The 18,397-nt window shown below is 35.4% G+C and overlaps 1 protein-coding gene across 2 annotated transcripts in view; it reads right to left on the bottom strand.

Annotated features, from left to right (window-relative positions):
• Nucleotides 1-18,397, bottom strand: part of PPME1 (protein phosphatase methylesterase 1) — a 60,706-nt gene that overhangs the window by 6,353 nt on the left and 35,956 nt on the right. Inside the window, exons 6-11 of one of the 2 annotated variants that reach the window (XM_006203339.4) lie at nucleotides 17,611-17,765; nucleotides 16,683-16,773; nucleotides 12,487-12,552; nucleotides 9,236-9,359; nucleotides 1,212-1,341; nucleotides 281-325 (exon numbers count right to left, since the gene is read on the bottom strand). In XM_006203339.4, the coding sequence (XP_006203401.1) occupies nucleotides 281-325; nucleotides 1,212-1,341; nucleotides 9,236-9,359; nucleotides 12,487-12,552; nucleotides 16,683-16,773; nucleotides 17,611-17,765 (611 nt within the window). Of the gene's footprint in view, nucleotides 1-280; nucleotides 326-1,211; nucleotides 1,384-9,235; nucleotides 9,360-12,486; nucleotides 12,553-16,682; nucleotides 16,774-17,610; nucleotides 17,766-18,397 lie in introns of both variants that reach the window. The other variant, XM_031681342.2, reaches the window with a different exon arrangement.

Below are 18,397 nucleotides of genomic sequence, written 5' to 3' on the forward strand. Positions count from 1 at the left end.
TTTATAATTGCCTCACTTTAATCCTTACAACTCTGAGGCATATGTGGTAGTATTAGTCCTATTTTCAGTTGGAGAAAAACCAAACTAAAGTTCAGAAAAGGGAAATACTTGCCCATAATCATATGGTGGGTAAGCAGAGGTGAATGTCAAATCTGGGTCTAACTCTAAAGCTTGTGCTCTCTCAGCTGCGTCTCACCATCTTAGAACATTGATTTCCACATGAGTCAGCCCATTTCTCTGCCCTCAGGGGACCTAGGGACATAATTTCTTCATGACTTACCTTGCATTTGGCCAATAGTCAGATCTTTATCCAATCTATCAACACCTAGAACAAATAAGTGAATCCATAAGTAGCTTCCTAGAAAAGGCTATATGAAACAGGCTTTGTTGTTCAAGTATGAAGTAAAAATCGTTACAAATTTGTAAACATGATGACATTCTCAATTCGTGTTAATGCCAATCCTAACTCCCTGAGGGTATATTCTCATCACATGAAGCTTTATAGGCTGAGTCTCCCTGTAGTCACTTTGCTTGTTTTAACTGGTTTCTGAAAACAGGGTTTTACTTTTATTTCCATTATACTAAGAATGTCCTTATACCACTCAAGGAGAAGGACTTGGGCTTGACCAGGTACAGAGGCCAGGCCAGAATTAGGCCATCCTAGGTGGATGTTTCCACTTGGGTTTAGGGAGTTGGCATATGGAGAAGAAAGGGCACAAATGAGTGAGAATGGTACTTCACTTTGGAAGTCGTTACCCATTTGGTAAGCAGTTTTAACAAAGACATATTCAGATGACAATATACCACTGCTATGGACTGAACTGTGTCCCTCCCAAATTTATATGATGATGTCCTAATTCACAGTGTGACCATATTTGAAGAGATGGAAGTAATTATGGTTAAATGAGGAAGTAATTAAGGTTAAATATGGTCATAAGGGTAGGGCCCTCATATGACAGGATTAGTGTCCTTTTAAGAATAAACACCAGAGATTGCTCTCGCCTTCTCTGCCATGTAAGGACACAGTGAGGAGACGGTTGTTTGCAAGCCAATAAGAAAGCTCTAAGCAGAACCTGACCAGGCTGGAACCCTGCTCTCAGACTTCCAGCCTGCAGAACTGTGAAAAATTTAATTTGTTGACTAAGCCACACAATCTATGGTATTTTGCTATGGCAGCCCAAGCTGATTAATACATACACATACATACTTACCAGCCAAGAGCAGCAATTTAGGAATAGGACAACTAAGAAAGAGATTGGATAAGCCTCGGAACCAGCCATCCCAGTATTTTTCTGTTTTTGCCAGTTCAATTCTCCAAGTATATGGATGGTCTTTCTTGGTCTGGAGGAATAAGAGCAAGTTCTGAGTCTCTGAGGGCATCCCCTGGTGGAACAAGATAAAAACTAGGTCCCTGGGAAAAGGAAAGGGGAAGAAACTAGCACTTACTAAGGGGTTATCATGCCCCAGACATTTTAATATACATTTAATCCTTGTTAACAGTCTTGTGACATAGGTTATTGTTATAGTTTCCATGTTTAGATAATTAGACGTTTACTTTTTATTTCTATTACTTTCAGTGAACTTAGGAAACTTTCTTAAGATCATGAACTTAAATGGTAGAGCCAAGATTGAGCTTCTCGTATTTATATCCATTTGACAAAAATAATACATCATCAAAAAAAAAACTGCAAAAAATATACTACAGTATAGGAAAAATACTTATATAATATTAAGTGAAAGAAACAGTACAACATGTCATTTAAGTTAGGATTACTGCTGGAAAAATATGGTATACTTTGAGAAAGAACTGGAAGGGAAAACTGACAATATGTTGATTTGTTGGTAAAGCATTTTTATTTTGATTTATGACAATGATATAATGTTCCTGCAACAGTAATTTAAAAAAGTAAATCTGACACAAATATGACAAAAATGTCATTATCTGTTAAATCTCGATATGAAGTTGACAGGCACAGAGTATGCACTCATAAAATACAAGCTGAACAAATAAAAGGTTCTCTATACTTTTCTTTATCATTAAAAATTTGAAATATTATAACTTAAATAAACAATTGGAATACTGCATCAACTATAATATGAAAATCTAGAAGTGAATATGAGACAGCACCTATTGTGTTAAAGATCACTGAATGGTTAACATGTCCATACTACCCAAAGAAATCTGCATATTTCAAAATTGTAGAATAGATAAACAAGATTACACTGTATAGCACAGGGAAATATACACAAAATGTTATGATAAATCACAGAGAAAAAAATGTGGCAATGAGTGTGTATATGTCCATGAATGACTGAAAAATTGTGCTGAACACTGGAATTTGACACAACACTGTAAAATGATTATAAATCAATAAAAAATGTAAAAAAAAAAAACCAAGAAATCTGCATATTTAACACAATCCCTATGAAACCCCAATGGCATTTTTTGCAAAAGTAGAAAAATTCATCCTAAAATTCACATGGAATCTTAAGGAACCCTCAAACATCCAAAACAATTTTAAAGAAGAACAAAATTGGAGGACTCACGCTCTGATTTCAAAATACATTACATACCTGAAACTAATATAATTTTGTTAATGAACTACACTTTAATAAAAAAAAAAAGAAGAAGAGGGATCTTGGACAGACACATAAAGAAGGAAGATGATATGAAGACATAGAAAGAAAATGGCCATTTATAAGCCAAGGAGAGAGACCTGGAATAGATTCTTCCCTCACAGTACTCAGAAGAGACCAACCCTGCTGACATCTTGATCTCAGACTTCTAGCCCTGAGAATTGTGAGACAATACATTTTTGTTGTTAAAGCTAAACAAAACAAAAACACACGCACAAATTACAGTAATCAAAATAGCAGAGTACTGGTACAAAGACAGCCAAAAACAGAGCAATGGAATAAACTCCAGGGCCCAGAAAATAAACCCTCATATAATATGGTCAAATGATCTTTGATAATGATACTGAGATGACTCAATGGGGAAAGAAAGGATAGTCTTTTCAACAAATGGTGTTGGGAAAACTGGATATCCACATGCAAAACAATGAAGTTGGAACATATACAAAACTTAACTCAAATGGATTAAAACCTAAATATAAGAACCTACAACTATAAAACTTCTAGCAGCAGTTTCATGAAACTTTTCACGACATTGGATTTAGCAATGATTTATTGGTTGACTTAGCAATGATTTCTTGGTTATGACACCAAAAGAATAGGCAATTAAAGTAAAAAATAGATAAATGGACTACACTAAACTTAAAAATTTTATGCATCAAAGAACTCAATCAATAGAGTGAAAACGCATACTACTAAATGGGAGAAAATATTTGCAACTCATATATCTGATAAAGAGTTAATATCCAGAATATATTAAAAAGTCCTATAACTCAACAACAAAAAAATCAAATAACCTCATTTAAAAATGGGCAAAGGACTTGAACAGACATTTCTCCAAAAAAGAAATACAAACAGCCAATAAGTACATGAAAAGGTGCTCAACATCACTGAGTAAGAAAAAGATCAGCTACTATAAACATATACAAATATTTATTCAAGACTCTGCTTTCACTTCTTTTGGCTATATACCCAGCAGTGAGATTGTTGGATCATAAGATAGTTCTATTTTTAATTTTTTGAGTAACTGCCATACTGTTTTTGATAGCAGTTGTACCATTCTGTAATCCCCCCAACAGAGCACAAGGGTTGCAATTTCTCCATGTCCTTGCCAATACTTGTTATTTTGTTTTTTTTAAATAGTAGACACCTTAATGGGTACAAAGTGATATTTCATTATGATTTTAATTTGCATTTGATTTGATTTGTATTGATCACTAATGATAACAAATACTATGATTCCACTTATATGAGGTATCTAAAGTATAATGAAATTCACAGAAACAAGTACAATGGTGATTATCAGGGGCTAGGAGCTGGGCAAAAAGGGGAGTTGTTAAATGGGTATAGAGTTTCAGTTATACAAGATGAGAAAACTCTGGAGACTAGTTGCACAAAGTATGAATATATTTAATACTACTGAACTACACACTTTAAAATTATTAGGATGGTAAATTTTATGTTATGTAGTTTTTTCTTCCTTTTAACCAAAATTAAAAAAAAAGAAAAAGATCACTGGTTGGGGTTAAGAAATAGAGAATAGAATCAGTTGTTTAGTGAGAACTAGAAGACCCAAGTTACTTTCCATTTACAGTTATTACAAAATATTGGCTACGGTCTCCATGTTGTACAACACATTCTTCAGTCTTACACCCAACAGTTTGTGCCTCCTGTCCCCCACCCCTAAATTGCCCCTACTCCCCACTGGTAAGCACTAGTTTGTTCTCTATATCTGTGAATCTACTTCTTTTTTGTTACATTCACTAGTTTGTTATATTTTTTTATATTCCACATATAAGTGATATCATATAGTATTTGTCTTTCTCTGACTTACTTCACTTAGCATAATGCCCTCCAAGTATAAGCTATTTCTAAGAGGTCAGCTCCACAGTCAGAGACAGCATAATCTCACAGGCCCCTCCCAAACGCATACTAGATTTCATATGTAAATGACAACTCAATAATAAAAAGACAAATAACCCTATTTAAAAATGGGCAAAAGATATGAATAGATATTGCTCCAAAGATATACAAATGGCCAATAAGCACATGAAAATATGCTCAACATTACTAGTCATTAGGAAAATGTAAATCAAAACCACAATAAGATACTACTTTATACCCACTAGGATGGCTATAATCAAAAAGAGAGACAGTAACAAGAGCTGACAAAGATGTAGAAAAACCAGAACCCTCATACACTGCTGGTTGGAATGGGAAATGATGCAGGCACTTTGGAAAGCAGTCTGGCTGTTTCTCAGATGATTAAACATAGAGTTACTATCCAACAATTTCACTCATAGGTTTATACCCAAGAGAATAAAGACCTATGTCCACACAAAATTTTGTACACAATTGTTCAAATCAGCATTATTCAAAGTAGACAAAAAGTGAAAATAACCCACATGTCCATTAACTGATGAACAGATTAAAAATGTGGTCTATCTAAACAATGGAATATTATCCAGCCATAAATAGGAATGAAGTACTGATACATGCTACAACAAGGAAGAACCTGGAAAACATTGTGCTAAGGTGAAAGCCAGTCATGAAATACCCCATACTGCATAATTCCATCCATATTAAATGCTCAGATTAGGAAAGTCTGTGGACACAGGAAGTAGATGAGCAGTTGCCTAGAGCTGGAAAGGTTGGAGAGAAATAGGAAGTGACTGCAAGTAAGTATAACATTTCTTTTAAAAGCAATGAAAATGTTCTAAAATTAGATTGTTGTGATGACTGCACAACTCTGTGACTATACTAAAAGTCACTGAATAATTAAGCAATTTTAATAAGAGAGAGGTTTATGTATAAAGGAATATCTCCTGGACAACTAAAGTTTATTCCTTTAAGGACCAAAGCTTAAATGTTTTCCCTATCTTTTCTGTATTTTAACCATTTTGTATTAGATTTCCAGCCCATCGCCAATAAATATACATAACTTGTCTTCCTTTACAGGGCAGAATGGGTGCAACTGATCTCTTATGTATGTCTCAGGATCATTTCAAACACAACTTTTTACATTGTGCTAAACAGAGATGTCCCTAAGAAGTTGTGCCTGGTTTTTTGTTTTTGTTGTTAAGTTTAATTGGCATTATAAACATTTTTTCCATCACTTTAAAAATGTATTTATTTATTTATTTTCCCATCATTTACTTATTATTTATTTATTTATTTACTCACTTACTTGTTTTTCCATTACTGATATAATTGATACACAACATTGTTTAAGGTGTACAAAGTGTTTTATTTATATATTGCAATATGATTACCACCATAGCATAAGCTAACACCTCTATCATGTCACATAATTATTTTTTTGTGGTGGGAACAATTATGATCTAGTCTTTTAGCAGCTTTGAAGTTTATAATACAGTATTGTTGCCTATAATTACTATGCTGTGCATCAGATCTCCAGGACTTATTTATCTGCTAGGTGCAAGAAGTTGTGACTATTGGAGTTTGTCTTCCTCAGTTGTAGACTGTTTAGCCATACCCCTTATTGACTGATGTGCCTCAGTTTGTTCTCCTAACAGAATTGCTAGAGTTCATAAAACTCCATATAATTGGGCTTATAAAAAATTACAAGGAAAAAGTGAGTTTGGTGTGTTTTAGTGCTAACATTTATGTATGACTATAGGCAAGTATCTGCATCTGACTTGTAAAACAGTGCTAGTATCTACAATGCAGAGCTAAAATGAGAACTAGAGATGATTAATGTGAAGCACTCAGTATAGATTCTAGCACACAAAAGGTAAAAAGTAATTGATAGTTTGTATCAGTCTCAAATGTACTAAATACTACCTAATTACCTTGTAAAAATCTCTTCATCTGTAAGTCTCAGTTTCTACACTTGTAGCGTGGGAGAAAAGATCTCCCCTCACCTCACAGAGTAATGGAGGGCAAATTTATCATTCATTATTTATAATTCTGTAAACTCCAAACAGGTACAAGGTATTATTCACTGATCTTAAGGATGATAAAAGGATACTGATTAATTTAAAATAGTTTTAAACAAATGTATTCTTTTCCTTGCTAACAGTAGCATCTCCAAATGCAAAGGAATATGCGGTATACACTAAGTCCATTACCTGTCATTAGTAAGATGTTCATAATCCATCCCAGAAAGTTTGCAGCTCACACTCACTGATTATGTCCCTTCCCACTATTATCCTCAAATCAACTGATCAGGACGCACTAACAGAACACTTACTATGCATACAACCCTGAGCTAAATGCCGAAGGCAATTTATTCTGAACAATAGTTCCTGCCCTCAAAATACACAGGTTATTTTTGTTGGGAGACAGTTCTTGTGTTATTATAGGACACTGAATCTGCATTCTAGGGATGACCATCAGACAACCATAGTATGTTGAATGTGGCTTATGAAATTCAGTTCTATGACTTAGTCACAACTTCAGAAAAGAAGTGCTAAGTTGTGTGCCACAGACTCAGTGTTGTACTGCAGAGTGACTAATATAAACTGAGGTCAGAAATTTCCCCAAGGAGATACATCTTGAAAGATGGGTAAGATTGGATACTACCCAAAGCAATCTACAGATTTAATGTGATCCCTATCAAATTACCCAGGACATTTTTCACTAGAACTAGAGCAAATAACCCTAAAATTTATATTGAATCACAAAGGACCCAGAATTACCAAAGCAATACTGAAGAAAAATAATGAAGCTGGAGGACTAACCCTCCCAGGCTTCAGACAATACTACAGAGCTACAGTAATCAAAACAGTGTGGTATTGACACAAAACCAGATATATGGATCAATGGAACTGAATAGGGAGCCCAGAAATAAATCCACAGACTGACAGTCAACCTTTGACAAAGGAGGAAAGAATATACAACAGAGAAAAGACAGTCTCTTCAGCAAATAGTGTTGGGAAAACTGGACAGCCACATGTAAATCAAGGAAGTTAGAACATTCCCTCACACCATACACAAAAATGAACTCAAAATGGCTTAAAGACTTAAACGTAAGACAAGACACCTCCTAGAAGAAAACATAGGCAAAACATTTTCTGACATAAATCTTAGCAATGTTCTCCTAGGGCAGAATACCAAGGCAACAAAAATAAAAGCAAAAATAAATGGGACCTATTTAAACTTGTAAGCTCTTGCATAGCAAAGGAAACCATAAGCAAAACAAAAAGACATCTACAGAATGTGACAAAGTATTTGCAAGTGATGCAATGGACAAGGGCTTAATTTCCAGAATATATAAACAGCTTTACAACTTAATAGCAAAAAAACAAGCAACCCAATCCAAAAATGGGCAGAAGACCTAAACAAGTAATTCTCCAGTGAAGACATACAAATGGCCAATAGGCACATGAAAAAATGCTCAACATCACTAATTATCAGAGAAATGCAAATCAAAACTACAATGAGGTTTTACCTCACACCAGTCAGAATGGCCATCATTCAAAAGTCCACAAGTGATAAATGCTAAAGAGGGTGTGGAGAAAAGGGAACCCTCCTACACTGTTGTTGGGAACGTAGTTTGGTGCAGCTGTTATGGAAAACAGTATGAAGATTCCTCAAAGGACTAAAAATAGACTTACCCTTCAGCTATCCCACTCCTGTATATATATCCAGAGGGAACTCTAATTCAAAAAGATACCTGCACTATTTATGCAGCACTATTTACAATAGCCAAGACATGGAAACAGCCTAAGTATCCATCAACAGATGACTAAGTAAAGAAGTTGTGACATATTTATACAATGGAGTACTACTCAGCCATAAAAAAGAATAAAATAATGCCATTTGCAGCAACATGAATAGACCTGGAGATCGCCATTCTAAGTGAAGTAAACCAAAAAGATAAAGAAAAATACCATACAATATCACTAATATGTGGACTCTAAAAAAAAAAAAGACAAATAAACAAAAACAGAAACAAATTCACAAATATAGAAAACAAATTTATAGTTACCAGGAGGAAAGGGGGTACAAGGTGTTTTATTTATATATTGCAATATGATTACCACCATAGCTAACACTGGAAGGGATAAATTGGGAGTTCGAGATTTGCAGATACTAACCACTACATATAAAATAGACAAACAGCAAGTTTCTTCTGTATAGCACAGAGAAGCTATATTCAATATTTTGTAATAACCTATAATAAAAAATATGAAAAGGAATATATGTATGTATATGTATGACTGAAACATTACGCTGTACACCAGAAACTGACATGACACTGTATATTTCAATTAAAAAAAAAGATTAAAAAAATAAGAAAGATGGGTAAGATCAGGGTGGGCTTAGCACAGAGTGGTAGGAAATGGGATATTCTTATGAGCTAAACCAAAGTAACAGACGTACAGAGGTGAGAAAGAACCTGATGACAGAGCAGTCTGAGGGAGGGTAGTTCTGTAAGTTTTACATTCCAATCTGTCAGAGCCATCAACAAGTGCTTTATATCTTATAGTTTATCTAAGTATCTATTATAATAATGTCTTTGTCCCCTAAAATACCTAATGATGGACAAAAAGAACAATGTTACCTCCCTTTCCCACCCTACACATGATGAACCATTCCCTACCCCATCCTTCCAAGAATACAGGCTTTCACCCACCTCCATGTCATCTTCCTTTTTCCTCTTGTTTACTGACTCACTTCCTTCTTCATCTTCTTCTTCTTCCTCTATGATTCCTTCCACTATAGATTTTGAGCCTTCTGGACTTATAATTCCTTCACACCTAGTTTAAAAAAAAAAAAGTGCTATCACATACCTCTCTTCTGCATACAAATTACCTTAGAGATGCTGATATTTAGGGCCTTTTATAATCAAATATTAGTTAAAACTTAATAACACTTCTGGGAAAAGGATGGTGCAAAAAATGTGCATTTAAAAATGTACAAAAGTAGACCAGGGGTGTGGAAGTTCATGGCCAATGTTTGACTATACTCTAAGGGCTGGTTTCCAGTTCTTGCACCAATACTGACCTACAGAAGAGAGTAACCACTACCTGAGGCAAGGTGACAAGAGTTTTATTTGACATTATTATATATAATCCTCACAGCATCGCCACAAAGTAGCTCTGAAGAGCTGAAAGAATCACTTAGCTCATGAGTGGATGAGGCTGAGAGGCAAATCCAGCCCAATTAACCCTAAAGCATGGTGTTTCTCTACTGTACTCTGCTTATGACAGTACAAGGCTCAAACAGAATGATAAAAGGCCCCTACTTTTAATCAGCAGACAGAAACTGGCAATTACAATAACCATAACTAGGACCAGAGAAATCTTAGCGATCAGCACATCTGATCCAACCAATTATTGTTGTTTTTCCTCTAAAAAATAGTGTCTCCTTATGACATATTTAGGTAGAAAAACTATTATAGGAATAGCTGGTACCACAATTCTTTTTAAAGAGAATCTGTTGGGAAAAATACACTGACAAGTGTTAAAGGTAAAATCCCAAAACCCTAGCTAGGTAGCAGCTAGTGCTAAGGTCTACTCTGCATGATAAGAGAATTTGTTATTTTGCCTTTGAAAAGGGAGACAGAAGGGAGAAGAGGAGAGAGCGAGCAATACTGAATAAAGAGACTGGGAAAAATTGAAAGGTCAGTGAAACTTCAGTGGTGGATTTTTAAGAATGGTAACTTCTCCTTCTCTGTCTCCTCAACCAAACCTTCAGTGAAGTGTATATTCAAAAATGTTCTGTTAAGTGTATGTTTTCTATGGAACTTGAAGAGGTGTCAAGTTTCACATTTAGGTTAAAGTAACAAAGAAACAATACGGGCCTTTGAATTTCCATAACATTGGATTGGGAGGCTCAAGAAAATCATACCCAGGTCAAGAAGGGCAGGAAGGTTCCAGCTGATATCTATGTGACAATTAAAATACACAACCTTACATACACAGGTTTACATATTAAAACACCACGTGAAGTGAAAATTTAAAAATTGTTGAACTACCTGCATATAAGCCATGTAACTTCCTTTCAAAATGCTTTACCAAAGCTTAGAGAAGTCAGATCTCAAAATATTTAAGCACCGAAGTGAGCAGTCTCACAGCTTATTCAAAGCCTCTGCATTGTGCCTGCCAGATATTACTACTCAAATTGCCCTTTCAGGCATAAAATCCAAAACATAGGCCTGAAGTCAAGTACACAGGAGTTTGAATATGAGCTCTGTCATTCATTAGCTTTGTAATCCTGGGAAAGCCACTTTATCTTTCTGATATTCCATTTCCTCTCCTACAAAATACTTATCTTGAAGAGGTATTGTATAGATTAAATGAGATAGTGCAAATGAATGAATGAATGAATCCAGGTAATGATCATCAATGGATACTAACATTAAAAAAAAGAGACAACCAGACATTATGTGCTTCCTGATGGCAGTACAAAATATCACCTATTCTTGCAAACAAATGAAAAACCAAAATAACAAACAAACCTGAACTTGATCAAATTTCTGATCTAACTAACAATTTACAGAAAGTATAGGGAATAAAGAAACATGTTAAATTATACCTTGAGGAGGGAGGGTATAGCTTAAGTGGTAGGGTGCATGCTTAGCATACACAAGGTCCTGGGTTCAATCCCCAGTACCTCCTCTAAAAATAAATAAGTAAACCTAATCACCTCCCCCCACAAAAAATAAATTAAATAAATAAAATTATTTTTAAAAAATTACACCTTGAGGAATCAATTAGCAAATCCAGATTGTGGGAAATTCTACAGGGCAAGCAGCCAGGTTTCCTTAACAAATAAATTGTCAGAAAAAAAAAAATGAGAGATAGAAATGGAACCTATAGATTAAAAGATACTGAAGAGATTTATCAATCAATCGCTATGTATCTACCCTACTGTAATCTGATTTGAACCCAAAAAATTTATGAGACAAACAGAAAAGTGAATACTAAATAGACATTTGATGATATTAAGCAATTGCTAATTTTTTTAGGTGTGATAGTGGTATTGTGATTGCACTTAAAGTGTCCTTACCTTTTAAAGTATATGGAAATCTTACAGAGGAAGTTATGTTTATCTGGAATAGGTTTAAAAATATTTTGTGCTTAGGGAAAGTAAATAGAGGCACAGATGAAACAAGACTGGCCATGAGCTCATAACTGCTGAAGATGAGCAATGGTACATTGGGATTCATTATATTATTCTACTTTTGTATGTTTCAAAAATTTCCATTATACAAGGTTTTAAAAATTACACAGTGTACATATAATACCTCGCACAGTGCTTGGCAAATAGGAGGCATTCAATAATGCTGTAATTACTTTCATCAACTCTTGTGCTCCCTGTCTGTTCTGGTGGGAAACATTTTCCCAGTTCACCTAAAGTTTATTTTGTGACTACACAGCAATACCCAGGACTCATGAACCCTATCCAGGAGGAGCAACTGGGCTGAATAATCTTAGCTCACCCTTAGAATCTGGCTTTCACTCAGGCTGTGCCAAAGGTCTTATACAAAAAATTCCTCACAACCACGATTGGCTTAAAAGGAGACTGTTAACAGAATGAAATCATAGGTGCCAGTACTAGAGTGAACACTTAATGTCCATTCTCTGGTATTCTTCACCTTTTAACACCTACAGTTGTCCTAATAAGGTAATCCAGTATTATACAGAAGACATTATTTGGCTTTGGGATTTCTTAAAAAAAAAAGAGAGAGAAAGAGAGAGAGAGAGAGAGAGAAAAGAAATCTATACAGCTGGCTCAACTGAGCTCATTTATAAAAATTATCTAAAGTAATGAAGACATTCACCAGGATGGTAGGATAGGTGTATGACAAAAAAAGCAATCTGTAATTCCCTTACCATGTTTCAGCTTCTAACCTGCCCAAAAGGGAAAAATAAGACCTACTGTTTGACTTGGCCAACCATTGAGACACGGGCAGACTCCAGATTTCGAATCTGGCCACTCTTCACACTAGAAAAGAAAAGTGAGATGGGAGAGAGGAGGTTATTCAGCATCTATCTTATCATGTCACCAGAGTCAAATCAGTAATTCTGCAGATTCTGCAGGATCTACTAAAAAGTTATGGTTACCAATATAGCTTACTATCGAGAGTGCCATATCTTCCCTCTCGTTTATTACAGCTATAAGCCAAGCAGTGAAAATTAAGTAAAGGCATTGAAGCCATTTCAGTTCTGCAAATATTTACTAAGAGGATACTAAGTGCCAGCCCTGCATTCAAGAAGCACATAATTCAGTGGGGAGAAAGAAACACAAACAAATAATTTTAATATAATAAGGCAAGATTCAAAGAAATCACTTTATTCTAAGTGAGTTAGAGAAAGCCTCCCAAGTATCCTGCCTATAAGGACTTAAGAAGTTAAATGGAACATAAAAGAGGGAGGTCAGAACATTAATAGGCAGAAGGAACATTGCGAACTAAGGCACAGTGATGTGAAAAAGTCAGCAAGATGATGATTTTAGAGGGCAGACTGCAAGAAGAAGCAGAGGAGGGAGAGTAAAGGAGGAGCGTGACAGACTAGGATAACAGGCAGGCAGGGCCAACTCCTGGAGGGTCTTGTAGACTATCATATAGAGCTTAGGAGCTTAGACTCTAAATAGATTAGTCTTCTCAGAGTTAGTTAAGGGCCAAGCAAAATGACTGCCTGTCCCAGGGGGGAACTAGAAACACCACCTGAAGCAGGACATCAGAACACATTTCTTTAAATCTCATTTTTTAGCTTTAAACATCACATAAAATTTTAAAGTGTTCCCCTCCTTAGATAATGACCTTGTTTCTTATTTTAATGATAAGCAGAAGCAATCAGAACTACTACCTCATTTTTCTACCACCAACTGAATCTACAAATCCACTAGTATTTATAATCATACACTCTGCCTTGAAGACTGTTTAATATATGAAATATCTCTGTTCCTATACAAGGCCAACACTGAATACTGGTTCCTATCCGCTCTTGCTTATGTACACCTTATTTCCTTTACTTATCCTGTTTCTTTCCTGTGTCATCATTTTTTCTCTAGTGGATATTATAAAACATCCTTTAAAAATATTCTCTAGCTTTTAAAAACATTTTCAATTCCACATTCCTTACTAGATACCACCCCATTTCTCTGCTCTCCTATACTACAAAGCTTTTCAAAAAAGTTATCTTACTTGCTTTTTCCACTTTGTTACCTCTGACCCTTTCCTCAGCCATTATCCTCAACTCCTATCAGGTTTCTATCTCCTACTTACTTTCTGAGATTTCCTTTGTCAACATCCCCTCCATCATACGAATTCTAATGGTCATTTCTTAGTCTTACTCAATCTCTCAGCACCATAAATCCTCTCTCCCTCCTTCTATAAACACTTGCTGTGCTTTCTTGGCTTTCCTTCCATCTCACCAACTGTGTCTTGTCAGTGTCTTTTGTTGGGTCTTCCTTTCCTTCTCAAGCTCTAAATATTGTAGAGTATCCCAAGGCTCAGTTCTTGGATATTTTTCTGTCAACTAGATGACTATATTAAATCTTTTAGCTTTTAATACTATCTATGTGATGATGAGTCTCCAATTTATCTCTAGTTGAATCTCTTTTAACTAGTGCCTACTTAACATTTCCATTTAGATGTACAATAAGCATTTCAGCTGATCCAAACAAAAATCCTGATTCCCTAGCCCTTGCTTGCTCTCAAATCTATTGCTCTTTGTCTCTATCATTCACCAATTGCTTGGGCTAAAAACCTAGAAGTCATCCTTGAATGCTGCACCTCCCCCTAACCCCTCACCCAACACACAATCCATAAGGCAGTCCTGTCAGCTCTACCTTCAGAATACATTCCAGATATGACCATATAACTTCCTCTGTTGCCATGATAACCCAGCTTACCATCATTACTCTCTTATACTACTACAATAGTTTCCGAACCAATTTCCCACTTTGGTTATCAACCCTACTCCCTACTCCTTCCCCTATTCTGTTTTCCTCAGAGCAGCCAGGTGGTGGAAGCAAGATGCAAATCTATATCTAACTTTGAAGTCCAGGCTCTTAATAACTACACCCTATTGCCTCTCATTTGGATGACCAAGACAGCAAAAGCAGAAATTCATTTTGCTTTAAATCTTTAATAAATTAAACAGATTTGCCTTGTGTTTCAACATCTTTAAAAAAAAAGTATCTGGAATAACCAAAATGGCCATGAGTCATAAACTCAATTCAGATATCCAGCAAACACAAAACAAAATTACCAAAAATTCATTGTACTCTTTCTGATTCTTAGGCTCAGAAAGTATCTAAAAATCAGTGGCTCTCAAAGAACCCATAACATTTTAATATTCAACAAACAGAACACTTATCCTATCCTACATCTGGCACTAGAATCAAGACTCTATCTCCCCTTAAGAGAAGGTTCACCATGATGCCCAAGCAACCATCTTCTGTACCTTCTGTACTTTTTTCATTGTGTTGTGTTTATGTATTTACTTGTATGCATTCCCATTTTTTCATGACAGGAATTAAGCCTGATTCATCCCCAGTTCTTAGGTCAGGTACTGAAACATCTTAGGTACTATAAAAAATATTTACTGAATAAAGTGTAAAAGTTATTTGGAATAATTTTCTCACTAGTTGTTACTGGGGAAGCAGGCAGAGTGCTCGAGGTACGTCTTGAGCTGGCAGCAACTGCATTCTCAGTGTGGCTGCTTAAGATGGAGAGATCTTTGGTGTTTTCAAGAGAACAGGAATCCTGCATCATGGCAATGAACAAGGGGAGGCAGAAACAACGGTACCAAACACAAACACCATTCTGGCAAGCCATATTTAGCATGAGATCCTCTGTCCTAGGAAGAATCCCTAGGACATATTTTACCAGGCCCTTAATTTCCACTTGCTATCTCTGATTCAGTAAGTAGGTATGTTCTGCCTGCCAGAGCAGCCAGCAATATGCTATATGCTGTATGAAGGTACAAAAGAAATAGAGAATAGCTTCTGACCTTATGATGCAGGAAGGGCACTAAGACAAAAAGGAAAATTAACAATACAAGCATGTGCCTTAAAGGCAGATTAGAAGCCGTAAGGGGTAAACAGTACAATGCAATATAGACTTAAAGGTCTTCAGCAATTTTGCTGAGGGAGTGACCTGAGCGGTTTGGAGGAGTTATAGGAAGGGTTCTACAGAAGGAACTGGAGATGGACTTTGAGGAATAGGTAAGAAGACAGGACAATGAAGATATTCTATCTCAAGACTGATCTCCTTGAGGGTGGGACAGTGTTTTACTCATCTCTGAATTTTCACCCTTTAGCACAAAGTGTTTAATAAATAGAAATACATGTTTAATAAATAATCAAATAATTGATTGAATTAACAAATAATAACTGAACAGCCTTTACTTAAGTAGAAGCCGTAGCCAACTCTGTTAGTAATTTTTATGAGAACCATTTAGCCAAAGGGTTTTTATTTACACAAAACCCAAATGAAAACTGAGAAGGGAATCTACATTCATTTGTTTCCCTATCTTCTCTGGAATACAGAAAGTGAATCTAGAACCATGGAGCATCAGAGGTAGAAAAGGCCTCACAACCTCATTTAATCCAAAGTCCCACCTTAGAGATGGGAAAACCTAGATAGTGATGATCTGTAATTACTAAGATTCTAGGAAGTACTATAGTGTATTGGAAAAAGGATGGGTTTTAGACAACTGAGCCTAGTCTGAAACATTTAAAGTATTTTTTTTTAATCTGCTCTTTATATAAATGTTTCCATACATAATATTACAATAAAACTAAGGTGTGGAAACTGAACTACTCCCTTCAACATGGTGCTTGAGCTGATGAAAAAGGAAAGTTACAATCTAACATGTAAAATAAAAATATATATAGACAATATAAACAACAAAGTCCTACTGTATAGCACAAGGAACTATATTCAACTATCTTATAGTAACCTGTAATGAAAAAGAATACATGTTTGTATGTGTGTGTGTGTATAACCGATCACCATGCTGTACACCAGAGACTAAAACAATATTGTAAATCAACTATACTTCAATGAAAATTAAAAAATTAAAAATAAATAAATAAAATGTAGACAATATAGATTTGTGGGTTACCTCCATTCAATGGCATTCTCCAGAGACTTGAAGGTTTTAGGACGACCACGTAAGAAATTCTGCATGCTATTAAGTGCATCCATGGCTGTACCTAGATGTTAAAATATTTTAACCACAGCACTTAACATATTCTCAGCATTTAAACTTTTTGAGTCAACTATATATATATCCTCCTCAATGACAGCAGAATTAAGTGATGTTTAGGGGAAAAAAGAAGCAGTTTAAGAAAATTCAGAAGGCTAATGTGATAGCCATCTTCCAAGATGGCCTCCAGTGGTTTCTGCCCCCTGGTATTCAGTAGCCCCTCCACACTGAATAGGGCTGACTTGTGTAAGCAATAGTGTGCCTTCAGAGGCTGGGTCATAAAAGACACAGCAGCTTCTTTTTAAATGTTAAATAAAATTATGTGATATACATACAATTGACATATTATGCAGCCATAAAAGATGTTTATGAAGATTTTTGATGACATGTAAATGTGGGGTGTGGGCAAATGGGTGAAGGTGGTCAAAAGTACAAACTTCCAGTTAATGTACAGCATAGTGACTATAATTAATAATACTGTATTGTATATTTTAAAGTTGTTAAGAGAACAGATCTTAAAAGTTTTTATCACAAGAAAAAAATTGTAACTGTGTGGTGATGGATGTTAACTAGACATAGTGTGGTGATCACTTCACGATATATACATATATTGGGATTGAATCATTATGTTGTATATCTGAAACTAATGCAAAGTTATTTGTCAATTATATCTCAAAAAAAATTTTGGAATGCCTTTGCCACAAAATAACACTAAAAAAATATAAAAGAGGGAGATACTTCAAGATGAGAGAAGTCAATAATAAATAAAAATAAGATAATAATCTACCACTTATGTCTGTTATAAGTCAAAGATTTTGACTTAGTCATTATTAAGAAAACTTACCTTCCACAACATCAATCATGCACAGACCCAGGAGGCTTGGCACCAGACTGGATGATGCTGTATGGACTGCAATAGCACCGCCCATGCTATGTCCAATCAGCATAATTGGAGGAGGGAGGTCCCCATACATGGCTTCAACCACATTGCCGACATCTCTGCAAAGAAGGGGAAAAAAGCAAGGAATGTTCTCTGACAATTAAGAAAAAATAGTCTTCTTCCCTAACTCTCTACTTCAGTCTGTAACTAATAGTCCTAGGACTGTAAAGGTCTACTGGACTACTTTGTGAATGTACCTATGTAAACCTCCTAACACCCGCCCCACCCACAGTTCCTACACACAAGCCACACATCTAGCTCTTCTGATAAATGTCAGTTTAAGGACTAAGAACCAAAATTTTCTGATTTTCCTTTACATCACACTTCCACTGTTTCACATGTTTAATACAAGTACATAAACATATACCTTTATTTTAACCTAAGCCTGAAACTCTGGACAAGTCATTTAACTGCTCTATGCCTCAGTTTCCCCATCTATAAAACAGGAAAATAATTTTATTATGCATTATAATGTAATGAAGTTTGACTTCACAAGGTGAATTGCAAGCCCAGATTATTTTTTACTATGTGGACTTGGATTAGCTACTTAATCTCTCAGAGTTTCAACATCTATAAAATGAAGATAAGAATATCAGTTATTATTCTGGATTGCTTTGAGTATTAACTGAGATAGTGAATGTGAAACTACTTGAAAAAGAGTAAAGTGCTATACAAATGTTAATTATTACTT

The sequence above is a fragment of the Vicugna pacos genome, chromosome 10, assembly GCF_048564905.1.
Source record: "Vicugna pacos chromosome 10, VicPac4, whole genome shotgun sequence".
Classification (NCBI taxonomy): domain Eukaryota; kingdom Metazoa; phylum Chordata; class Mammalia; order Artiodactyla; family Camelidae; genus Vicugna; species Vicugna pacos.